The sequence below is a fragment of the Canis lupus genome (genome assembly GCF_048164855.1).
Source record: "Canis lupus baileyi chromosome 1 unlocalized genomic scaffold, mCanLup2.hap1 SUPER_1_unloc_2, whole genome shotgun sequence".
Lineage (NCBI taxonomy): Eukaryota > Metazoa > Chordata > Mammalia > Carnivora > Canidae > Canis > Canis lupus.
Genome location: NW_027326403.1, coordinates 392,836 through 417,585, shown reverse-complemented (window position 1 = coordinate 417,585; position 24,750 = coordinate 392,836). Strand labels below are relative to the sequence as shown.

The following is a 24,750-nucleotide window of genomic DNA, read 5'->3' as shown; positions in this document are numbered from 1 at the left end:
ACAGCACAGTGAATGTACTTACCTGATGGCACTGAATCATACATTTAAAAATGGTTAAAATGATGCTCCGTTGCTTAAAAAAAAAAAAGGGGGGGCACCTGGGTGGCTCTGTCAGTTGGGCATTCGACTTTTGATTTCAGCTCAGGCTGTGATCTCAGGGTCCTGGGAACAAGCATCAATGTTGGCTCCACACTCTGTGGGGAGTTGGCTTGAGGATTCTCTCTCCTCCCTCTCCCTCTGCCCCTCCCCACCGCTCTAAATAAATAATCTTCTTTAAAAATTAAAAGAAGAGGGTCACCTGGGTGGCTCAGTGGTTGACCATTTGCCTTTGGCTCAGGGCATGATCCCGGGGTCCTGGGATTGAGTCCCACATCGGGTTCCCTGCAGGGAGCCTGCTTCTCCCTCTGCCTGTGTCTCTGCGTCTCTCTATGTCTCTCATGAATAAATAATAAAATATTTAAAAAATAACGATAATAAAAAATACAAAAACAAAGAAAAAAATAACATTTACTGGTATTGTTAGCACTCCTCCCCCACATAACAGAGATGTGACTGTTTTACTGTCCACTTTACTTGGGCACAAAATAGATCAGGGCCGAGGAGAGGAGGGCAGGTGGAGGCAGGTGAGAGGCTGTGGGGGTAGGGTCTGGAATCCAGAGTCAGAACAGAGGGAAGGTGGCAGGGCCTTGGCAACAGACGTGGATTTCCACATACAGTTCTCACCGTGTCAAGTAGTGGGGCCGGTCTGGGAGCCCCAGGATGTTGCCACCCCAGTCAGGTGGTCTTGAGCCTGCGGCTCTGGAAGGCTGACAGGGTGATGAGGAGCTGGGCAGCATAGTAGGTGGTCATGACCACCTGGCGGGCGTGGGGCAGTGGCTGGACGAAGGTATCCCAGGCCAGCACTGAATCCGAGAGCGTGAAGAGCAGGGCACCCCAGCAGACGGTCCCACCTCTGGCCAGGCCGCGCCACAGCATGGAGGCCAGGACCAAGGAATAGGCCGCCAGGGCCGGGACCATGCTGGCTGGGAGGTGGAGCAGCAGGAGGCCGTAATACAGGACGGAGACCAGGGCGACGGGCAGCAGGAGGCCTGGCCGCAGGGGAGTGAGGCCAAAGGCCCAGAGGTAGAGCAGGTGGGCCATGGTGAAGGCAGCCACACCTGGAGGAGACAGGACCTGTTGCTTGCTCCCACGTGGCCACCTTGCAGCTCAGAGCCTGAGGAAAGGACTGCCCCTTGCAGCAGCATGCACCCTGGCCACACCATCCCCATCTGCTGGGATGGTACCAGCCCCCATGATGCAGAGCTCTCCTCTCCTTACAGCATACTGCATCCCATCCTCACTCTGCTTACAACTGTCCCTGAGTTCTGCTCCCCACTCGGCTCTCCCCACCCACCTGTTCTGACCTGCCAGCAGTCCCACCCCAGGGCCTTTGCACTTGCCAGTCCCTCTGCCCAGACCATCCTTCCTCAGGTGGTTCCTGCACTCTTGAGACATTACCTCCTTGGTGAGGCCATCCTTGACCAGCTACTCAAGACTGCTACACCTGAAGCCCCTCCTTGCTGTCCCTCCACACCACTCCCACCTCCTAAGGCACTGCTGCTTCCTGATACCCTAGGGGAACAAGGGCTCTGTGAGAGCAGGGGTTCGTGTCCAGGTGGAGTCCAGAAACCATAGTGCGGCCCCACTCACCATAGAGAAAGGCCTCAGGCCAGATGAGGCAGGCATCCCCCACAGCTGAGGACAGGAGGGCCCCCTGCAGGCGTGTGTGGTAGCCCCTGCCCCCTCGCACAGCCTGCAGGGACGCCGCCAGGCACAGCACAGGCAGGCACTTGACGAGGGCGCTGACCCAGGATACCTGGTCTTCAGGGATCCAGAGGAGGAAGTAGACAGCACAGGTGAGGAAGAAGGGGCTCAACCACCAGCACAGGCGTGGCTGCTTTGAGAGACAAGGGGGTCATGGAGTCCCTAGAGCCCAGCCAGCTCCGGGCCCCTGGGGGGCAGGCCCCAATAGCCAGGACTAGGTGGTGGGGCCCCACTGCACCCTAACCCAGGAACCAGAGTCATGCTGTCTGTTGCGGGGAGCTTCTGCTCAGGGACCAGGATGTCTAGCCTCCAGAGAGGGCAGGGCCCCCTGATTCCCACAGGCTGCTCAGGTTCCCCAGAACCCAGGCCTAACCCCCTCCCACACCCGGCATCTCACTTGGACTAAGAAGCAAGGCTTTCCCGGCAGACCCTCTTCCCAGGCGTCCATGTCGGTCTATGACTACCCAGAGTAGCGCGTGTGTGGGCACGGGTGGCTTTGGGGGTGGAGGGGACAGTGTGTGGTTACACGTTAACCCGAGGAGCGTCCTGTGGACTCTGGGACCGATAACAGGCCCGAGGAGATGCTGCCCCCACCCTGGGGATGGCCCCACCTGGCACCGCTGATAAGGCAACCACAGGGGACCCAGGGGTCCCTCCTCCCCCACAGTACCCTGACCCTGCCCACCAGACCTGGCTTCCTCCCTGGCTGCCTGGCGGTGGCAGGAGGGCAAGGGAGGCACAGGTGCGTGGCCATCAATGCCCTCCCCTGCACCTGGGGTCCCCTGAGCAGGGCAGCGCCATCATCCCTGGTCTCAGGTGGCAGGACCACTCTGCCTGGAGGTGCAGGATGGAAACTCCCTATGTCCCTGCCCACCGTCCCCCAGAAGGCTGCCCGGGGGCCACACCTCACGCTACCCTCAGCTCTGGCCTCAGGCCCCCAGAATCTGTCCACAGACAATCCAGAGGGATCAAATGCCAAGTGCTGGGTTGTATAGTCATCGCTCCATGCTGGCTTGAGTTGCATGTCATCCCAACAGACTTTTGTGCAAACCTGCAAGTGCACTGGGCCCGTGCTCAACTTCTGGTTTAGAAGGAATGGATTTACTGGGTACCCACCTATCTCGATGGGTTGGCCACCCACAGGCACCCACCGCTCCACTACATGCGACAAGGTTCAGAACATCACTGCTGCAAAGTCGCCCAGCCATGTCACCCCCACCAAGGCTGGAGGTGTGTATGGACCCGGGATACACAGGGCTGGGGGGCATGGAGGGACTCCAAAAACAGCTTGTGGGGATGAGGCAGGGCTCTGCTCCTCCTCCCGGGACACCCTTTCCTGGTCTGAGCATAAGTGACCCCACCCTCAGCAAATCATGAAGGTCCAGGAGCCAAACTGCACTCTGAGGGCCATACCCAGGGGCTGAGGGAAGGCCTGGGGTCCTGACGGCAGGGTGCAAGGGCAGCTCAGAACCCCCAACCCCAGATCCCAGAACTCAAGGCCAAGGCCAGAGTACAAGAGCGGCTCAGGCCCCCACCCCCGACCCCAGATCCCAGAATTCAAGGCCAGAGGCCAGAGTGCAAGGGCAGCTCAGGCCCCCACCCCAGATCCCAGAACTCAAAGCCCGAGGCCAGGGTGCAAGGGCAGCTCAGGACACCCAACTCCAGATTCCAGAACTCATGGTCTGAGCAGGAATTTAAACTGTCTTTATTTATATTTGCAATATGAAATAGAAGCTCAGCACGAACACACGCACACTCACGCCAGCCTGGGGAGAGGGAGCTGGGACAAGGTCACTTGGCAGCTGGGCTGGACCCCAGACCCTTGGGCATAGGAAGGGGACCCCAGCCAGACCCCCGCCAACTCCCCACCCCCGGGGTCCATGGGAGGTACAAGAGGGGGCTCTCAGTGAGTGCATCAGGGCCCCATGGGAATGTCACCGGAGAAACCCCCTGGATGGGGACTGCCAGCTCCCACAGAGCCAGCAGAGCCAGGTGGGTCCTTTATCTCCCAGCCAGGGTCAAAGTGCAGGGTCCAGGGCAAGGGTTTGGGCAAAGGCACGGCCCCGACTCGGGCCCTCCCCCGAGGTGGACCTGACCAAGTGTGGGTGTGGACATCTGCACTGGAGGCTGGGGGCATGGTGGGAGGGGAGAGTGGGCAACGGCCCCAGGACCCTACACAGCACCCCCACCCCCCACCCCACCGGGATGGGAAGCAGTTCCCACCAGCTGCCCTGCCTGGCCGGGCCTGCTCCTGACTCTCCATCCACCCACTCTCTCTCTGTATATAATATATAATATAGGTCTCTCTCTCTCTCTCTCTCTTCTTTTTCTCTACTCAACTCTGTTTCTTTATTCTAGGAGACAAAACTCCATAATTTCTTTTCTCAGTGCAAATGGAGGTGGGTAGGGGCCTGTCTCCCTGGCACCGGGCTCCTGGGAGTCTAAAGGAGAGAATGTGGGGGCAGAGAGGGTGGGGACAGGGTGATGGGGCAACAGGGCCACTATGGGCCCCACCCTGCCCCCACTCGGGCAGGGTCCACGTGGAGTACAGAGGATTTAGCCGCCACCACCGGGACCGGGCAGTTACCTGGGAACCAAGAGATACCCATATGAGAAGCCCGCTATCCCCCAAGCACCCACCTGGGCAGCCCCAGCCCACCTACCACCCATGGCCCTTGCCACTCACTGGGAACCCAGGGACGCTGGCCCTCCGGGGGCAGAGCCATTGGGCATTGGAGGTGGCTCAAGGGCCTGGGCACTGTCAGGAGATAGAGACACAGAAAGGTCAGTGCCTCCCCCCAAAGGACACCAGCTACCCTGGAGGCTGCACGGCACTCACCTCTGGCTATGAGGGAGCCCTGAGGGCTCTGGGCTCTTCTCCCCCTCTGTGGTCTGGGGGTGCTGGCAGGCCCCGGAGGCTGGAACAGAGGTAGCAGGGTCTCTGGTTGCACTGTTGAGAGTGGGGTGGGCTGGGTATCAGTAAGGTTACCATCACTGACATTCCGCTAGACCCTCCTATCAGAGACCCCTGGGAACCACCCCAGGCAGGAGGAGCTCAGGGTTGGATGAGACGCAGGCTCCACACACTGTCTATCCCCTTCTGGAAGCCATCTTGCCCCCGGGGGCTGACTGGGGAGATCCGGGCACCCACATGTGGGTATGGGCACAGCACAGGACCCTCAGCTGCCCGGAGGCCCTGAGTGGTGCAGAGACAACCCAGGGGCCAGGCTCCACCTGCCTCCCCCTAAAGCAGCTGCTCCCCAGTCAGTCACCTGTCCAAGGAGCTGGGGGTGGAGCATGTCCCTCTGAGTGTGGCCTGGAGGTCCCCAATGCTGACCAAGGACTGGCAGGGGGCTGTGAAGAGAAAGGCCAGGGAACACAAGGCTCAGTAAGCGTGATGCTACTCTTGCACTTCGCCCCAGTGTGCCAAGTGTGCACCAGCCTGGGGGACAATGGGGAGCGCAGGTGGGGCTAGGCGGCAGCGCTCACCCGAAGGCTCTGCTACTTTGCTGCCATCTGTGGCTTCCTGAGGTGCTGAGGGGGACACGGGGTCCTGAGACCTGGGGGCAAGAAAAGCAGCCCGAGGGCCAGCGGGGGTCAGCACTCCAGCCTCAGTGAACTGGGAACTGGGCACCCGTCTGCCTGAAGCCTCACCTGAGCTGCAGGGTGGTGCAGGCCACAGGGCCGGCCAGGCTCAAGGCAGGGAGGTCCCGGGGTATGCTGAGGGACCCCTGTGGGGCAAAGAGCCCAGAGCTCGGCTCCTTCTCCCCAGAGTCTCGGGGGCCGGTCAGGGCATCTGTAGGCACTGAGTCAAAGGTGGCTGTCCAGCTGGGGCCTGGGGGGAGGGAATGGAGGAGCGGGGTGAGCACCGGAGGCAGACACCCCATGGGCACCCCATTGCATCCCACCCTGTGCCTTCACCCACCCGGAGGCTGGGGGCCGGGGCTAGGATAAGAGGGGGGCCCGGCGCCCCCACCAGCCACACGGCCGTCACCGTCGTCCTCGTCCTCCTCGTCGTCATCCTCCTCTTCCTCGCTGTCTGTGCTGCCCCCACTCCTGCCCAGAAACCACCTGTCAGCGGCTGTGCTGCCAGAAGGGATGGAGGAGGGTGGATGGCTGGGAAGCCACAGGACAGACAGGTCATGGCCTACCAGGGCCCAAGGTATGGCAGGCAGGTGGGTGCCCTGAGTGCCCTACAGAGGTGCTGAGGGCCGACCTGACACCCTCCCTCCACATGGGAGCTTGGGCAGACTGAGAACAGTATCTAGCCACTCCAAAATTATGGTCTAGGTGTTGACCAATGCTCGACCCGAGCCCCTGGGGAAAGTCCGACTGGCCTACATGGCCACTAACTGCGAAACAGCTAAACAAATCACGAGGTTCCCAGGACGCCAGATGCCCGCTAGAGCTGGTGGGAACTGTTTTTACAGTTGCTGACAGGAAAGGAACCCGTGTGCAAACAGGTGAACACAGTTGAAGACAAATGAAGATACCCGCCAAACAGGAGAGAAGGGGCATCTCCCAAAGCCACAACCAACACCGCACTCAGTGCTGGAGGACCAGCTGTCCCCCCGGGGTCAGGAGCAAACAGATGCCTATTCCCCACTCTGTTCAGGACCGTACTGCAGCCCAGAGAAGCGAGAACATGAAAAGAAAAACATCCAGACCAGAAAAGAGAGTAAAACCTAATATGCAGATAGCCAGGCCATATAGAAAAGACCCCAAGGAACCCATTAAAACTGTCACAGTGTGGGGGAACCCTGGGTGGCGCAGCGGTTTGGCGCCTGCCTTTGGCCCAGGGCGCGATCCTGGAGACCTGGGATCGAATCCCACGTCGGGCTCCCGGTGCATGGAGCCTGCTTCTCCCTCTGCCTATGTCTCTGCTTCTCTCTCTCTCTCTCTGTGTGTGACTATCATAAATAAATTAAAAAAAAAAAATTGTCACAGTGTGTATGAGTGCCGCAAGCTGCAGGACACATCTCATCCACACGTCCACTGCATTTCCACGCTCGGGACAATCTCAAAATCCCAATTACATAAAATACTCAAAAAAAACAAAAAAAAACAAAACAAAAAAAACAAAGGAAGCACAAAACTTACACTCTAAAAAAGACCTAAGTAAACGGAAAGACATTCCAAGCTCACAGACCGGATGACGGGATATGGTTCCTAGGTCGTGAGGTAACCCACAGGTTCAGGGCAAGCCCTCTCACCCAGCCAGCGTCCTTGTTGAAATGAACAGGCTGACCTTACAAGTCCCACCAGTCCTTCAAAAGCAATGCTAGAGGACTCACTTCCTACTTTCAACCCTTCCTACAATGGTCGTGGAGATAGAGAGGTCCTGCCATGAAGACTAGCAGCCCCGGAGTTGCCAGAAACCAACTCACACAGGGATAGCTAAGTGCACCCAGTGTCTCCCACGAGAGGTGCAGGAGGCGGCGCCGGACCCCCACCTCACAATACACAAACTGAGCTCAAAACAGGATCGAATGGGGAAACGCAAAAGCTAGCACCATCACACTCCTAGAAGAGCACATGGAGTGAACCATGACCTTGGGGTTATCGGCTTGGCCACCCAGCAGATGGAGCAAGGCACAAACACAGCTACTGGGGCGGTGGACCTCACAAGTGCAGGAAGTCAGGCCAGTGCCAGCCTAGGGACACACGGGGGCTGTCTGGGCACACTGTCTTGGGCACACTATCTGAGCACACTGAGACCCTCAAGCCAGAGACCACAGGGGCAGAGGCTCTGAGATGCTGTTCACAAGGCACAAGCCCACCGAGTCAGGGACCGTGGGGCCAGCCAGCACCACAGGCATCTAGGAGCTGGCCACAGCTTACCCACACTCAGCCCATCTCTCCCATTACCAGGAAGAAGAGACAGAGCTGGTGGGAAGCTCTAAGTACGAGCTGACCTAGAGGAGCAGAGGGGAGCACCGGAGACATGCCTGGGCCAGGCCGCAGGTCTAGGACTCATCGACTTCCCAGCCCCACACAGGCTGGTACACTCCTGCCTTGGCATCTGAGCTACCCTGAGCTGGAGAGGCACCCCACCTAACACACACATTCCCTTCTTTCTTTCCTCCTCTACTCCAGCTGGTAAAAACTAGGTCTCATGGACTGCACAGCCCCACTGCTGGGGAACTCACCGCACACCCGGGGGCTGGCCGCGGCGGGCTCCTCTGGCCAGCTGGCTGCCCTGCCAGGCGCCATCCTCTTCATCAGACTCCCCAGAGCCCTGGCCCTCCTCCTCATCCTCATCCTCGTCGTCAAATTGCTGGATGCGGTCCTTGTAGCATATCTCCAGCAGGTTGGCATTGGGCTGCAGGGTGCAGGGTGGGAGGGTGGGGTGGGTGGGGTGGGTGGCAGTATCTGCAGCCCCCCACAGCCAGGGATAGAGCACCACTCACGTTCTCGTCGTCAGCATTGAGGGAGAATGTAATGTTAGCTGTCTTGTCAAAAGGCGCACTAGGAGAGAAGCACAGGGGCAGTGAGGAGTGGTGGGTGAGACCACAGCCCTCAGGAAAGGGGTCAGCCAGGTTTCTCCCGCATCCACTCAACACACTCTCACTGCTCAAGGTCCCACATCTGCACATCCACCCACTAGCCAAAATTCAACTGTAGCTTCAAATCAATGCCCATGACCTGTTGCAGTCATCTGTGGAGTGGCCCAACAGGCACCTTGGCAGCTGATGTCCAACACAGACATGCTCTGCTCTCCCATCTCAGCCTTTCCACAAAGACATCCCCAGGGGACAGAGCCTCAGCTCTAAGTGGTGGCAGGGCAGCCCTAGGCAGGCCACAGAGCACTTCTCATCTCAACCTCCTCCTCTCCATCCTAAGACAGAGATAGGATCTCCCTGCACACAAGTCACTGTGAGGACTTCAGGCTGCCATCAGGGTGAGTTCCTCACATAGAGGCGCCCCCTTCCTCTGGGAGCGAGGGTTCAGTGTTTGCGGGGACTTCACCCATCATGGCGGTAGTCAGGAAGCGAGCCAAAACCATGTGCGGCTCATCAGCCTGTTCCCAACTCTGTCCCGACTCTGTTCAGGAGCCACAGGCAACTGAAGCACAAGTCCACGACACCACGGTGAAGGAGGCCACTTCATGGCCATGACCGAGCAAGCTGTAGTTGTCACCCTGACCGTCTCCAGGGGTAGCCCGGGCTCCCCAAGTGCCCAGACACTGCTTGCTGGTGGGTGAACACCCCTCCACCAAGTGCAGGCCACAACACACACAGCTCGCCGGTCTGCAGCTGGGATTCTGAACTTGAGGCCCCAAAGTGACCGGCAGGGTGGCCCCGTCTTCCATCGAGGCCGAGCATACCCGGCACCCTCTGTTCCATCCTCTTTTGGAAAGCCTCATGGAAGCACAAAACCCATGCTCAGAAATTCAATCCATGGGTTTTAACTACAGACACAAAGTGCCAATGAGAACCTGGCTTCCACTCCACCAGAACACACAATCTTCCCACAGTCTCTGAGTCATGTTCCCTAGAGCCATCATCCGTCTGTGGGGTTGGGGGGGTGGGGTCCCACTGCCCTGTGTTCATCTGTCTAGTTCAGGAAATACATGGCCAGCAAGCTCCATGGACAAATGGGACCAACCACCCAAATGCCACCTCAGTGTCGGACACCGCACAGATGCACTCACACCGCCTGCTCTCTTCCTAAAACTTGCAGAGCCCAGCACTCAGGTCAGGCTGGGGCAGTCCAGGGGCCACATGAGCCCTGTAGGGCAGCATATTCAGCATAAAAATTATAAAAATATTCATGTATTTTTCATTTTAGAATGCTTCATGGCTTTCCAAAGTTTCAAGTTTTTAACCACACTGCAAATTATCTGATGGAGAAGACAACACAATCCATGGAACAATCAGTCTGTCCTCCTGTGGGAGGGGCTTCTCCAGGGCCCCAGGCCCCCGACACATGGCCAGCACTGCCCGGCCTTCCATGCAATGGGCACTGGGCTGGGCAGAGCAGCAGCACACACAGGTCTCTGTTCCCAAGGCAACCTCTGTCTGGCATGAGAAAGGCCAGCAGCTGAGCACAGCCCATCATGGTGCCTTCACCCTGAGCCACACAGGGGCGATCCTGCTCCCACACCGACCAGCACGTGTCTCAGTTGCCCCAGAGGCTCCGAGCCCAGAGCCAAGGATGATGGTAGACACACAATAGGAAGACCCCCCGAGATGTACCCAACGCACAGGGGATGAAGCTGATGGGGACCCCAAGGGGCAGCTGAGGCCCCTCCTGCCTGTCCCTGGACCCCACCCCTTGGCTACCCCCTGCCCGCCCTCCAGTGGTCCCTCTACTTTCCCTCAAGGCATTACCAACTCCTTCCTCAAAGTCACCCCTTCTACTCCAATGGCACTTCCTCCAGGGACCTTACAGAGGATGGGCTCCCTCCCAGACCACCTCCTGGCCAACCTCGCTCCCACCCCGACCCGAGCTCCCCTCCAGCTTTGCTGCCATAAACTTGCTCATCAATTTGCAAAACGGTAGAAAACTCTATTTTTTTTTTTTTCTGACTACAAAAAGAACAGATGCCTGTGGTAGAAAACTTGGTAACTAAAGAAGAAAGTTGATGACTGCAACACCAAGTTAAATTGCTATTGCTCAACAAAGCAGCTGTAGAAGTCACCGAAAGCTCAAGTTCTCCTGTAAGCACAGGGCCTGGTGGAGGGCTGGGGGCTGCTCTGGCATCAAGGGGTCATCCCACCAGCTACACACACAGCTGACTCCCCAAGGAGGGGACAGAGGAGCCCCAGCTGGTCGCTCCCCATGCTGAGCCCAAGTGCCAGGACTGGTGGGACCAAGGAGGACGCAGGAAGCCTGGCAGAAAGTGCCACAGGGCCAGCGAGTGCTCGTGCTCCCACCTGCTGTGTTCTCACCCCTGCTCGCCTACAGAAGAGCACACTCACTTCACGCTTTCTTCCTGCTCCCCAAACTCCTCATCATTGAAGCCAAAGTGGTCGATGAAGGCTGAGGTCATGCGCTGCATCTGGAAGTCCATGAAGGCCTGTGGAGGAGCAGTGGTCAGGATGGGTGGGGCCAGGCAGAAAGGGGCAGGCCCCTGGCCCCCAGCCCACCTGCTGCAGTACTGCCTCCTCGGGGAAGTTGAACTCCTTGAGCCGGTCGTCCTCATCATCGCTGGAGGAGTGCAGGTGGTGCGTGCTCACCTGGGGCATGGGGGCAGGCAAGGGGTGAGGGCCAGGATGGCAGGGTGCAGCCTCAGGGAGGTGCAGGTGGAGAACAGAACCGCGGCAGAGAGCTGCGGTGCCTTACCAGGTCCACCATGTTCTTCTTGTTCGTCTCGGCCAGGGGTCCGGCCACAAAGGCCTCCCACCGCTCCTGCTGCTCACCCGGCAGTTCTGTTCAGCGCAAAAGAGACAGGACGTGAGGCCCCCCCCCACTACAGCCAGCAGCCCTGCCCCCAGCCCTGGGGCGACACCCTCCCGGACCCTCACCCTTCAGCAGCTGCCCCAGCTGCTCAGCATTGGGCCCCTTCTCCGTGTTCTGCACCAGGGCGTTGGCCAGTCTCGTCAGGTGGCCCATGTAGCCTTTGCGGGGGCCCCCGGTAGACCTGGGCAAGATCGGAGGCCGCAGCTGGACATGGGCCCATGCGCCCCCGCCCCGCCCTCCCCAAGGGCAAGAAGTCCAGGGGCCGCTCACTGCACAAGGTCGTTCTCTTCCCAGGATGTCAGGATGCGCTCCACCAGGCGGCACTGCTGCAGGAGCTGTGAGGGCAGTGGAGACAGTGGGGGCACCGGGGACATGGGGGCAGGGCCAGGACGTGCCCCTCCCAGCACCCAGGGGGATTTACAGAGGAGTGGGGGGGGGTGGGGGCCATGTCCAAGGCCCTAGGCTATAACCCAGGAAGTACCTCCCCTAGAGTAGCATCTGTCACCCCAGAGGACACTGCTGCCCCCTGAGGGCTCCCGTCTGCACCCGCCTGCACCCGCCTGCACATCATCCTCCATTTCTCCCAGACAGACCTAAGGACAAGGCTGAGCCCCTGGCCCCCAGCATGTGAGGCCACCTAGAGAAGGCAGAGGGATACAGTGGCTGACCCACAGGAACAGAGTGGGGTACCCGGGAACCCCAGCTTACATGTTTCACAACGGGATTTGGGACAGGCATCTCAAGGCTGCTGTCGGAAGGAGGCCCAGCACTGAGCATGGCACTCACACAGAACTCCACTTGGGCATGCAGGAAGTTGTTGAACATGTAGTGGAAGAAGAGGTCCTGGGGGGCGGGCAGTGGAGGCTGGCATGGAAAGGCCCCTCATCCACCCCTGCCCAGGGCCCCCTCCACCCCCTCATCCCCATCCCGCCCTTCCCCACCCTGCCCGGGCCCTCCACCCCACCCCACCCCACCCCCTTCTCCGCACCAGCATGGTGTTGGGCACATCCAGTGCCAGGAGCTCCTGCGTCAGGGCTGGGTCGTTGGCGCTCAGAGCGCTGGCCAGCAGCTTGACCACATGCAGCCGAGTATTGCCCAGAGGCGGGGCCAGGTTGCCCCAGGTAGTACGCAGTGGCTCCAGCTACAGGCACATGGGAGGCTCAGTGCCACCTAGAACCGTGGGGCTGCCCTCCCTGCCACCCTACATCCTTGGACTCCCAGCCTACCTCAGGGGGCTCAAGCAGAAGCTGGTGGAAACGGCTGAGCCGTGGGCGCAGGGCGTGCAGGGCGCCCACACTGGACATGCTGCTATCCAGGGTCGCCTGGGCCAGAAGCTCCAGCTGCCCATCCACACTGCTAAAGAAGTTGTTCACGGTCACAGACTCGGACCTGCAGGGGGGACAGGATGCAGGGCCTGTGTGCACGCATATGCATATGTATGGCACATGTGGAAGGGAGAGACAAGCTGCTTCCTGTGGAAGTACAGCGTGCACGGGGGGGGGGGGGGGGGGGGGGGGGGGGGGGATGCCCAGGGATCATGGGCCTATAGGGCCCTGGACTCGGCCAGTCAGCTCAAAGCTACAGGTGGTTTACATGGCCTCAGACAGGAACTGAGAACTCCTCTCCCAAGACCCTAAGTGGTGGGATGCCTGGGTGGCCCAGCGGTTGAGCATCTGCCCGATTTGGGGTGTGATCCCAGAATCCAGGATTGAGTCCCACATCGGACATCGGGCTCCTGCGGACAGCCTGCTTCTCCCTCTACTTGTGTCTCTGCCCCTCTCTCTCTCATAAATAAATAAAATATTTTAAAAATACAAATAAAAAATAAAAAAAAAAAAAAACAGATTCTTTAAAAAAAGACCCTAAGTGGCCACCAAGAAGGGGATGCTGCTTGTAGATGACAAGTCCCCACAACCTTCACCCCTAAAAAGAAGAAGAGGGTCTCTGGGGGATGGCAATAGCTGCCTGGGGAGGCAGGGCCCCCTCACCTTGGCCTTCGGGGTTCCAGCAGGGTCAGGAGCACCTGGATCCCGCTCACAATGACAGACTGGCTCTGCTCTCCCTCCAGCATGTTGCTCAGGAGCTGTTCAATCGTCTCCTGCCTGGAGCAGGGGTCGGGACAGGGGATGAGGGTGGGGTCGGGGTGGGGGTCATGGTGAAGGGCCCCGGACATCTTCCCGCCCTAGGCCTTGGAACCACAAACCCACTTCTCCAGGGTGGTCAACAGCTGGTCGGGCTCTAGGCTGTCTTGGACCTGGATCATCTGCTCCCGGCTCAGGCGGATGATGTCGCACAGGGATTGGGATGCATTGGAATGTTGCTGGGGAGGCAAAGAGAGAGCTGAGGATGCCAGCCCAGCACCTGTGCCCTTCATGTCCTGGAGCTGACCGCCCCACCCTTAGGAAGAGGAGTGGAGGATCACACAGACAGGGAGACACAAGTGCCAAGGCAAGGAACACAAGGCATCAAATATCAGGAAAGAAGACGGTGAGAACCTGGGAAACCAGGAAAGTTTCCACACCATTTGCCGTAGCCAAAGGAGGGAACAACCACGAGGTCTACCAACTGGTGAGCACACAAGCTACTGTGACTCGTCCATGCACCAGCACTCCACTGCATGGATACACACGGAACACCCGGTGCTGACGCAGGGGCCACACAGCAAGACCAGGCACCATGTGATTGCATTCACAATAACAAGTCCAGCAGAGGCAAACCCCAAGGCAAAATGCACCCTGGGAGTGGTGGGCCCATGAGGGGAAGGGGCAGCTAAGGAGCACAGGCTTTCCTTCGTGGAGTAAGGAAAAATTATTCCCAGATCCACAAGGTGATAACCAGACAATTTTGTGAACACATTAAATGCTGCTCTAGGTTCTTTATTTTAAACATGTGACCCATATGGTACATAACCCTCTACCTTCGGTGAAGATGTTACAGGAAAAAAAACAGAAAAGAACCATGAGCAGAACTCCCAAGTCTAACCCTATACGCAGCTACCAGGGCCCACCTGCACAGACCCCAGAACCCTCCAGGCCATGGGCCACACTTCAGAGCCCCTCCCAGGGCCCCTGATCCCTCTGCCCCTGGGGGCCTGCCTGGGACAGGCAATGGGTCTGCCTGGGACCCACACCTGTGGACCTCTGTTCTGTAAGCCAGCAGCACGGGAAGATAAGGCGAGGGCCCCTGCGCTGCAGTGAGGATGTGGGGCCTCTGAATGGATTCTCTGAAGGACTAGCAAGATGTACCAAGGCACAAGAGACACGAAAACCTGCCAGATCACAGTCAGCAGGGGGTGGGGAAGGGTCCCCTAGAAAAGCTGGCATTGAGGGGGTGGAGCCTGAAGCTGCTGGCCAGACCTCTGACCTGTCAAGAGACGCTGGGCCAAGCTCCTGGCTCAAGAGACACGTTCCCTGTGGGCAGCACCCCTTTGCTACTTACAGCAGGTGCCCTGTCAGTGAGCGGCTGCAAGGGCCAGCACCCACACAGCATCTCCTCAGTTCACCTTTTAGGAAGGGAGGACGGGGCGAGGCTGGCGTGAGGAGCAGATGTGAGGGGAAGAGACCGGGCCACAGGTGTGACAGCAAGCGAGGAGAGGACACTCACATTGTCATCCTTCGACGGGTGGATCTGTTCTATGAGCCGCTGCACAATCTTCTCCTCGTTGAGCCACTGGGGGTGAGAAGGTGGGCCTCTGCTCACTGCCCCCTCCCTCCCCCAGTCCTCACCCCCCTCCCCAAGCCCCCACACTCACGTTGACCACATCCTGCCTCAGCTGTGGCCGCTCCACGCAGGTGAGGAGACGCAGCAGGAGGTCCATGATGGCTGAGGTGCCAATGTGCTGTAGCAGCAGGTCAACGAAGTCATCCTTCTTCCGCAGGAAGGACACAAGCTGGGGACAGGAGGGACAGCACATGTCACATGGCAGGACCAGGGCCTGTGCCCACCAGCGCGCCCACCCGCCTCCCCGCCCTCACCCCAGGTTGGCAACGGTACCTGGTCTGTCTTGCGGTTAATGAGGATGCCCATGACCTTGCTGAAGAAGCTGGCCAACAGTGGGTTGAGGCTGCCGCTGCTCTGTAGGAAGCCATAGAGCCGGTTCAGGAGGGACTCGTCAGCACCCAGCGCATCATTGATCTGGGGCACATCTGAGGTCAGGATCTCACAGGCCACACTGGGGTACCTGGGGAGAGGGGGGAAAATGCCAGGGAAGCTGGCTGGGTCCTCCTCGCCACCACCCTCCATGCCCTCCTTATAGAACCCACTCGTGGCTCCCACTGCCCCTGAGGCTCCAGCCCACCTCCTGAGCTTGGGCCCCACCCTCACCTCCTCCCAGACTCCAATCCCTTCTAGTCTGGCCAGGCCCATCAGACTGGCCAGGTGACCTTCTCTAAAATCTAACTTCAACCCTCACCTCCGTGTCCCCTACCTGCACGGGGCCCAACACCCCACATCGGAGGTGGCAGTACCAACAAGTTGGGGCAGCGGTGGGGGGACAGAGCGGGCAAGGGCTCACTTGTAGCGCAGTCGCTCCTCGCCACTGGCTGGCGGCTCCTGGGTGACCCAGGCCACCATGGCCTGCAAGTGCGGTGGCTGCAACAAGAAGTCCAGTAACTTGCGGTTGACGACCTTGCACTCCTGTAGCACGTCCTCCTCGTCCAGTAGCTCAAGCAGGCTCAGGTCCTCCCGCTCCAGCAGCGTGTCGAGGTGTGAGCTCGTGTGTAAGTCAAACTTCCAAAACATGGCGCCCTGAGGGCAGGGGTCTGTCACACAGCAGGCTGTGCTGGGACTGCCCTACTCCCTCCTCCACCTTGGTCACCCATCACCCAGATGACCGCGAAAGCTTGCGAGGAGGTCACTTCATACCAGAGGCCAATCACCCTGACCACCTCTTGGCCCCCAGGTCCCGGTTAAGTCTTGGGTGGGGGGCGAGAGGCATGGCATACACCAGGCCCACAAGGAGACCCCTAAGGCTGCACACGGAGCCATGGGGATCCTGTCCCCTCCAGGGCCTGTGTCCTCCGTCCCACATCTGGGCAGGGACCCCCAGGGGTGGAACTGTGCTCATACTGAAACCTCTGGCACTGGACTCACTTCACTCTATTTACTGAGCAAATTCAAATGGCCAGTACGCAGCTGCCAGCCAGCCCAGCAAATCACCATGCCACGTGCAGGGTGTGGGGCAGTGGCAGAGGGAAGTCTGAGATGTCCCCAGGCTGTGGCTGTTGCCTGGATGCTACATACACACACACAAACACACCCAACTCCCCCACCACCACCCAGTGGCCAGACAAGGAAGAGGAAAAGTGGGGGAGGGGGGTCTTTCAGAAGAGCCACTGATTGGGGCCCAAAGGAACAGGATAGAGTCACTGACTCAGTGGGGAGGAGGACAAGGCTGTCTCCCACCACCTGAAGGATGGCGCCCTTCATCCCCACCAGCACGGAGACCCTGTGTGCCCAGCTGTAGTGCCACCCTGACCCACCCCAGCACAGGTAGCTAGCTGCCATCAGGAGCACCATGCCAGGAGCACTCACTAGGCGCCAAGTGGGTCTGAGCCCCCGATGCGCACACACTCAGCTGCTCCTCTGAAGACACCTACAGGCTCCCAGTCTGATCACCTGGTAGGCCTGCCCTGTACTTGCCGTCAGGCTCCCAGGCCCTGTATTCCCCACTCTGTCCACTGTGTAGAGCACCCACATCCCCCTCTGAGGGGCTGTCGCCACCCCTCTGCAAGGGAAGGTGGGGGCTCCCCGGCCACCACACAGGCGCCAACCACAGCTCCATGTATCACCTGCTTTGTGAAGACCACCTGAGGCAGAGGCCCCTCTCAGACCCACAGAGGCTGGTCCCCCTCCTATGTGCTCACCCTCACCTTCTCTGCCCCATTACCACCTTGACCACGGAAAACCTATCAGCCACAGATGGAGCACCAGCCCAAAGCAGAAAGCAGCTCTGACTCAACTCTCAAAGCAGCCAGGGCTTCAAGCCAGGGCAGAGTGGGGGCACATGTGGCCTCAAGCAGGACTGGCCTTCTGAGCCTGGGTGCTGGGGGCCGTGTCCCCTCAAGAGACGGCCCCCAGCACCCAGTCCTCCTTTCCGGCCTCCACAGGAGACCACTCACCCCCCAGCATGCTCCCCACCCTCCGTGACCAGAATAAGTGGCTTTAAATCTGCAATACCTGGGATTTTGGCCCAAGATGACTACAGGTGGAGTGGAAGACAGACGATCATGGAAGACAGCAGCGGACGCCAGGCCCCAGCTGGGGTGGCGAGGGCATCCTTACCGGCCTCCAGGCCCTGTCCTACAGCACACACCAACTCGCCCCTTAGCCCTACATCCTTCACCCCACGTTGGCCACTTTTCTGAAACACAAACTTGAGTGCCTGATGTTCACTCCTGGCCAGAAGCCCAAAAGGGATTCTTGGGCCTCCACATTCGAGACCCCACAGGCCCCACCAGCCTTCCAGCGCTGCTCTGGCCAAGCCCAGCCTCTACCTGGGACCTCTAGCTCCTGTCATATGCTTGCCTGCTGCCCAGTCTGCACACCTGGCTCTCTCACACCTGCCCCACACCTGCCCAACCACTCAGAACCCCACCCCCAAGCAAGCTACAGCCAGGCTCCTCATAAGTCGACCTGTGACTGCCACCGTGGGGCATGCCTCCCTCAGCCTTTGGCTCTCCTGAGGAGCTCCCTGCGTGACATTACCACCCCACCACCAGGCCGGACATCTAGGCCTCCTGGCACCATGCTGGTGACATCAACAAACCACACTGGCTGTGGTGCTGACAGTGCTCTCAGGATTGTCTAATCTCAACCTACTCTCACAGCCACCCCCAAGGAAGGTGCTGAGGGCTCTATTTTATGGGTGAGGAAGCTGAGGCACACCACAGCAACTGCCCACCCAGGCCCCTGGAAAGTAAAGTGTCAGGGCGTCAGGTCCCACCATAAACACAGAGAATGGACAGGCGCAGGCCCCAGTTTGTGCAGGGCTCTGGGCCCTGGCTCTGGCCATCCTCCCCCAGGCTCTGACCTGCCAACACCTCCACGTAGCTGAAGGCCAGGTCCTTCCTGGTCCTCCTCAGTGAGCAGACACCTCTAAATTCAGAGAGGAAGGCTCGACCTGGGCTCCTCACAGCCCTGCTGCACCAGCACACCTGCCCATCACTCAGCCACTGGAGGGGGGAGCTGAACCAGAAATCGAGGGGCTTCTCTCAATTTGCATGACCCTTTCTCCGACCAGGCCATCACCTCTCCAGACCTGCCCTGTGTCTCTCCGCGTAACACTCCATAGGCACGCAGACAGAGCTGGCGGAAATGGAACCTGACCACATATGGTCTGTGCTCAGGCACCCAGGGCTTCCTCCACTCAAATACCTCTAAATCCTGACCTGGCCGTTCCTCATCTACACTGGACACACTGGCCTTTCTGTTTGCAGAACACACCAAACCTGGGCTCTTCTTAGCCAACTTTGCTCTTGCTGCCTCGCCTGCCTGGGACATCCCAGGAACTGGCTCCTCCTTATCCTTGGGGTCTCCTACCAAGCACCTACCCCCAGAGGGGCTGAAGCAGTCCTCTGGCCCCACCTCTATCCACCAGCTCAGGACATGCACCCTGACCTGCAAGATGAGTACTCCATCACACAGTACACACGCCTGGACCAGATGATGGTCCACCCAGCAGAACCCTCCTTACTGGGCAGCCAGGAGTGCCCGGGACAGCACTTAGCACAGACCCTGGTATGCAGTTCTTGCCCAGCAACCTTCCTGGGCACATTGGCAATTCCTTCCCCTTTCCCAGATCCTGATCTTCCAAAGGAACCTTTCCATACCTGATGGATGTCCTCCCTCATTTGATGACAAGGCCACGACGGGACAGCATCACAGGTGAGGAAACTAAGGCCAGCAAGGGGTCTCCCCAGCCCCAAGGCACTGGTGGGCAGCGTGGGCATGCTTCCTGAGCTGGCAAAGCCAGGACCAGAACCACCTCGAGCGGCAAACAGCTCCATGGGGTGAGCACACAATCTCTTCCCACACCAGACACTCTCATGCCTGATGAGGAGACCAGAGAGTTCAAAGGCTACATACAGAGTGAATGAAGCCAGTCACCAAGGACCACGTGTTGTAGGGCTCCATTTATGTGAAATGTCTGGAAGAGGTGGACAAAAGGAGCTGGGAGAGACTGGGGATGGGGGCAGGGAGTGCCTGCTAACAAGTATGGGACTTTCTTCTGGAAAAAGTATGTTTCAAAAAAAAAAAAACACCAGTCCTGAAAGTTCTGAAATTGTACGCAATTTTGTCAATTATACCTCAGTGACAAAACCCCACTACAATGATGGCTGCACGGTTCTGAATACACCAGAAACCACTGACTTGTGCACTTTAAATAGATGAATCACACAACGTATGAATTACATCTCAACAAAAACTATTAGCAAAAACAAAACCAGAGTTGCCCAAGGCTGCGGTGACAGAGCCGGCTCAGACCCTGCTCCAAGTCCAAGTCACCCGGAGCTGACAAGATAGCAGCTGCCAGAAGAGCTGAGGCACAGAAAGCCTGCCCAGGTTCCCCTTCCCAACTGTCAATGTCCCTAAAGGGGCAGGGTAGGGATAGGGCCTAGCCCCCGTCTCCTGAAAACCTGTGTAGCCGCATGGGCACCCACCCCATCTCGGCACCAATACAAGGAGGTGAAGCTTGGCCATGGTTCCCATTTGACAGACGGGACGCTGTGGCCGAGACGAAGAACCAGAACTCTGCCTGCCCTGCTCTCCTCACTACAGTTGAAAATTCTCAAAGTGGAGCCGTGCCCACTTCTGAAGCACCTACTTAAGAGGGCACGGGCTATGGGAACCACCCCAACCCCCCCTCAGATGGTCCACTTGGGCTGGCAGACAGGGCTTCCTTCCCCACGCAGCCTTTCCAGAGAACTGTTATGGGGTGGAAATGGGTGAGGCCACCCATGATAAGACAAGAGGGTGCTGGGTGGTGCAGGTACAGGCCCCAGGGGCCTAAGACCCAGGTGGCCCCTCACACTCTCCCTCAGGTCGCTCCTCCAAAAATCAGAGAAAGTTGCAAGGATCAGATGCAAGCAAGTGGTGCCGGGTACCGTACAAACATCCCTTCACAAGCCATACACAAAACAGAGCTGCAGATATGGCAGCTAAGAGTTCATGGCCAACCCCATCTTCCCAGGTATAACTTGCTGGAAGCCCCAGGAGTCTGATGGACAAGAGAGGGAGGCTCCATTCACACTCTCTAACGGGGTGAACCTGGGCCAGGCACTTGGCATCCTCGTCTGTGAAATGGGGCCACGCTGTTGGGACAGCTAGCTAAGGCAGGTGCTCCACAGGTGCAGGGCCCTTCCTGGGTACCCCTGGCCACATGGAAGCCCTGACACCCCTAGCAGAAGGGAAGGAGCTGGCCACTCACCCAGGAGTGACAACTCTAAACACAGAACCCAAAGAAAGACTGCTGGGCAACCCAGGTCATTCAAACACTCTGGCAGCCACCACACACACCCCCACCCCCACCTCATGCAACTTTTAGCAACCTTCAAGAAAGCGGAAGTGACTAGCAGTGGCTCTCAGTGTCAGTTTGAAAACCATGACTCTGGTTGCAAACGGAAGAAGGGGAAACCGTAAGCAAGAAAGGAAGCCATTAAACACGAGAACCACCTTTCCCTCTGCCAGCCTGGCACCATCACCTCGGGTTTCTTGCTCTACTGGATCGCTCTTAGGCTCTGACACCAGCTGCCCTCTCAAGAGTATGCCAGCCCTTGCCCGGGCTCCGAAAGGGCCTGGCTACAGCACCCAGAGTGCTATCCCCACGGTGCCGCTGCCGCCTCATAATCTAGGTCTATCTAGACAATGCTCTGCCTGCCAGGGAGCCTTTAGGCAGAGCCTTCATCTTCCACCCCTTCCTCGCCTGCCCTGGCCCCAAAGCACCCAGAAGTGGAGGTCAAGGGTGCAGAGGCCTCTGGGAGGGCCTCCAGGGTGGCCACCTGAGCTGCCACCTCAGCTATCACAGGCCCACAGGCTGCTGTAAGAGAGACCCAGGCTAGGTGAACCTACAAGGGGACAGAACCCACTACCAAGGGCACCTGGGTGGTTCAGTGATTGAGCATCTGCCTTTGGCTCAGGTCATGATCCCAGGGTCCTGGGACTGAGTCCCCCACTGGGCTCCCCACAGGGAGCCTGCTTCTCCCTCTGCCTATGTCTTTGCCTCTTTCTGTGTGTTTCTCATGAATAAAATACATAAAGTGTTAAAAAAAAAAAAAAAAAAAAACACTACCAAAACGCCAGCCCCAGTCCCTTGCAGGGCTCAGCAGGCCCAAGGATGGGGAGACCACCTCCTTCAATTCATCCCAACCATCAGCTCTCCAAATCTGGAAAGGGGTAGAGGACTGCCATTCTTTTTTTTTTTTTTTTTTTTTTTAATTTTTATTTATTTATGATAGTTACAGAGAGAGAGAAAGGCAGAGACACAGGCAGAGGGAGAAGCAGGCTCCATGCACCGGGAGCCCGACGTGGGACTCGATCCCGGGTCTCCAGGATCGCGCCCTGGGCCAAAGGCAGGCGCCAAACCACTGCGCCACCCAGGGATCCCGAGGACTGCCATTCTAAGGACGGGGTAACAGTAACGGCAACCTCATGGCCTCTGGGGACCCAACGTGTGTGCTGGCTGCAGAACCCAGCACACACCTAGCCAGGGAGGCAGCAAGATATCCGTTAAGGACAAGGGACCACTGAGGCCAGACCCACAGTGGATGATGAGCTGGGACTTTCCCATGGCTTGGAAAAGCCTGGGAAGGGTCCCCAGTTAGAGGAGATCCCAAAGCACTCTCTCCCAGGGGAGGTGGCTGTTCTAGTCCACCCTTGGGGAGGGACTAATTAGGAAACACAGACACTACAGACCCCAGGCCCAGGACCGAGGGACCGGAAAGCTCACACTTAGGACCATCTCCTGGATCAGTTATGGGTTCCAAGGAGGAAAGGAAGGAACTAACAGACTCTGGAACATAGAGGAGCAGACTTGCTGTTCTAGGCTAATCCAAAATCAGAAGAGCCTGGGTTCCAATCCTGCCTCTCCAAATTTAATCCCTGTGGCCTTGGATCAGCTTGGGGTCCCACCAGCACTGAGCCTCAGTCTTCTCACTTGGGAGACACCTCATGGTGACTGTAGGACCACACCTCCCTCAGGAAGACCTATAAAACAGTGTTCAAAGAGAAAACCATGCTTTGGCCTGGAAAGGAGGGCGTGTCCCCACCCCCCATGTGCTGAGCCTGCCCCAGAGCGCTGGTGAGCCAGGAATGCCAGGAAGGCCTCTCTCACCAGAACTCCCAGGTCTCTCACCTCATCTCTTGCTGCAACCCGCATGGCGCTCAACACTCCCTCCACACCTGACTGCTCATAGGCACCCTCGCCTCTGCCCTGGCTGGCTGCTCCCTTTGCCTCCCCTCCAGCTCTTTGAGCCTGACTAGCTCCTCCTGGGTCCTTCAGGCTTCAGCACAGACACCACTTCCTCCAGGAAGCCTCCCCTGACTGTGTTAGGGGCCTGCTCCACGCTTCCACAGCTTCCGTGGTCACCCTGTGACAGCATCTGAGCGCTCTGTGACAGGATTCACTTGTACTGTCACCTGCCTCCCTCTGCATAAGACCAGGCTGACAGCTAGAAATAAATACGTGTTGAATTAATTAAAAACTCAAGTCCAGAGAGGAAAAAGGAATTGCTAAAGTCATTTCCCACAGATCCTGAGAAAAAGTGTTGGTGGTGGAGAGGTGGGGGTGAGGGGGAAGCCAGCAGGTTCTCCTTTGACACAGAGAAACAGTAGATGACCCAACAAAAACGACAGAAAACACGAAAGTAAATCAAAATACGCCACACAGCCACTCATGGGTGGCAACAGAGCAGATGAGACCAAACCATCTACGACACCCAAGCAAGAGAGCAGGGCTTCTCCACCGCAGCACTACTGACATTTGGGGCTGGAAAATACTGGAGGCGGGGGGCCACCCTGAGCTGTGCACTGTGCCATGGCAGCAGCATCCCTGGCCCCTACCCACCGGGTACCTGGAGTACCCTGTCATGTAACAACTGCTGTTTTCTGCCATTGCCAAATGTCCCCTAGGGGACACAGCCCCCCTGAGGACCGCTGCAATAGGTAACCCCAAACCTAGTAATGGTCCTGGAGCCCTTCCTGTGCCTTCTACAGCCTAGTGAGTCCCCTGAGCCACTGGAGAGGAAGAGCACTACCCTCAACACCGCCTTACAACTCGCTCAAGTTTCTTTACAACTCAGAACTCCGCACCACACCTGATTCATCTCCCTTTCCAGAAACATCCTGCCTCTAGGGCTGGGGTTCATGTGCTGTCTGTGGCCTCCGGCCCGCAAAGAGGTGTGAAGGAGCCAGGGAGACCCTGAGCAGGAAGTCCACCGAGAAGGGGTCCTCCGCCGCCCCCAACGTCCGCCCGCAGACCAGCCCCAGAGCCCCACCTTCACAGACTTGCACGTGCTGTTCCTCCCACCCGGAAGGCCCTTCCTCCCACTCTCCATCTGTCAAGCCGGCACTATCCCTCGCGGACAGAAAGCGCCTCCGCCTAGCCAGTCCCCCCGGCGCCCCCTCTGCCGCCCACACGCCCTAAGCCATCTCCATCACAACACCGCTAATTGTGACCGTCGGGCGGGGACTTTGTGCCCTCCCTCCCCCGCCGCCTACCCCCACGGCGACGGGGCCGCTCCCCAAGACCCCCGCACACGCCACGCCGGGGATGGGAGCTCCGGGGCGGGGGGGTGGCAGGAGGAAACGGCGGACCCGTCCCAGGACGGGGATGGAGGGGCTCGGTCCGCGGAGGGGAAGTTGGACGAGAGGAGACTGGGGAGGGGCTGCGGCGGGGAGTCTAGGAACTAGGGGCGGGAGGAGGTTGTCCGGGAGGCAAGGGGAGCAGGCGTGGGCGGGAATCCTCCCCCAGCGGGGGCCGCTCACCTGCGCTGGGGGGCGGCGGCTCCTCGCACTCGGGGCTCATCCGGGCGCCCCCCCCGCCCCGCCGCCAGCGGCTCGGGCCCCTGCTGTGGAGCCCGGTTTGAGGGGGCGGGGGGCGGCGGCGGGGACTCGCGCACGCGCCTTCGGGCCTCGGGGCGGGAGGGTCCTGGCGCGCCGAGCCGCGGGGTGGCTGCGAGCGGACCGACGCGGGGGTCCGGGGCCCGCCGGCAGCCGGGGGTCGCGGGGAGGTCAGCGCGGTCTCTAGGCCGGCGGAGGCCCTCGGCGGGGAAGTCACCCCGGCTGGCCCGGCCCAGCGCCGCGCGGGAAAGCAAAGGCCGGTCAGGGAAGACGTCTCCTTCCGCAGTCCCGGCAGGCCGCAGGGCTGAGCAGCGGCCGTCGGAAGCCGAAGCCCACTTCCTCGGCCGCCCCCTTCCTCGCACCGGCTGGGTTTTCGGACTCTGCAGTCTTCTTGGGGCCTCCGCCGCCCGGCTCCGTCCGCCACTATCCCACAATCCCCTAGCGCAGGGGCACGCAGGAAGCCCCGCCCACCCGCCGCCCGCCTGG

General features: G+C 59.0%; 2 protein-coding genes across 9 annotated transcripts; both read right to left on the bottom strand.

Annotated features, from left to right (window-relative positions):
- Window positions 1–489: 489 nt before the first annotated feature.
- Window positions 490–3,331, bottom strand: TMEM86B (transmembrane protein 86B). 2 transcript variants are annotated; one of them, XM_072818708.1, is made up of 3 exons: window positions 2,201–3,331; window positions 1,690–1,936; window positions 490–1,157 (listed from the first exon to the last, which is right to left on the bottom strand). In XM_072818708.1, exons 1-3 carry the CDS (start codon window positions 2,249–2,251, stop codon window positions 775–777), a joined length of 681 nt encoding a protein of 226 aa, XP_072674809.1. In that variant the 5' UTR covers window positions 2,252–3,331; the 3' UTR covers window positions 490–774. The 2 variants fall into 2 exon arrangements, with proteins under 2 accessions (XP_072674809.1, XP_072674810.1); XM_072818709.1 differs by having other exon boundaries at window positions 1,690–1,933.
- A 155-nt stretch (window positions 3,332–3,486) lies between these two features.
- Window positions 3,487–24,701, bottom strand: PPP6R1 (protein phosphatase 6 regulatory subunit 1). 7 transcript variants are annotated; one of them, XM_072818693.1, is made up of 24 exons: window positions 24,190–24,701; window positions 15,722–15,954; window positions 15,202–15,388; window positions 14,960–15,097; window positions 14,812–14,877; window positions 13,416–13,528; window positions 13,197–13,310; window positions 12,435–12,597; window positions 12,197–12,349; window positions 11,917–12,051; window positions 11,479–11,543; window positions 11,274–11,389; window positions 11,092–11,177; window positions 10,896–10,985; window positions 10,728–10,825; window positions 8,214–8,271; window positions 7,953–8,125; window positions 5,729–5,889; window positions 5,458–5,638; window positions 5,293–5,363; window positions 5,076–5,157; window positions 4,643–4,753; window positions 4,490–4,561; window positions 3,487–4,390 (listed from the first exon to the last, which is right to left on the bottom strand). In XM_072818693.1, exons 2-24 carry the CDS (start codon window positions 15,946–15,948, stop codon window positions 4,387–4,389), a joined length of 2,664 nt encoding a protein of 887 aa, XP_072674794.1. In that variant the 5' UTR covers window positions 15,949–15,954; window positions 24,190–24,701; the 3' UTR covers window positions 3,487–4,386. The 7 variants fall into 7 exon arrangements, with proteins under 7 accessions (XP_072674794.1, XP_072674793.1, XP_072674787.1 ...); XM_072818692.1 differs by lacking the exon at window positions 24,190–24,701 and adding an exon at window positions 23,700–23,844; XM_072818686.1 differs by lacking the exon at window positions 24,190–24,701 and having other exon boundaries at window positions 5,729–5,859.
- Window positions 24,702–24,750: the final 49 nt, after the last annotated feature.

Bases quoted from the DNA above. Each gene is read 5' to 3' on its own strand.
- PPP6R1 (XM_072818692.1), bottom strand. From the start codon at position 23,759: ATGGAGAGTGGGAGGAAGGGCCTTCCGGGTGGGAGGAACAGCACGTGC. The intron at 12,598-13,196 runs GTGAGGGGGCCC...TCCCCCCTGCAG, and splicing joins CTGGAACCCCGAAGGCCAAG to GTCCGAGTCTGTGACCGTGA. The intron at 4,754-5,075 runs GTGACTGACTGG...CACTCTCAACAG, and splicing joins ACCCCCAGCTCCTTGGACAG to TGCAACCAGAGACCCTGCTA.
- TMEM86B (XM_072818708.1), bottom strand. From the start codon at position 2,251: ATGGACGCCTGGGAAGAGGGTCTGCCGGGAAAGCCTTGCTTCTTAGTC. The intron at 1,937-2,200 runs GTGAGATGCCGG...TGTCTCTCAAAG, and splicing joins AGCCTTGCTTCTTAGTCCAA to CAGCCACGCCTGTGCTGGTG. The intron at 1,158-1,689 runs GTGAGTGGGGCC...TGTCTCCTCCAG, and splicing joins GCCTGAGGCCTTTCTCTATG to GTGTGGCTGCCTTCACCATG.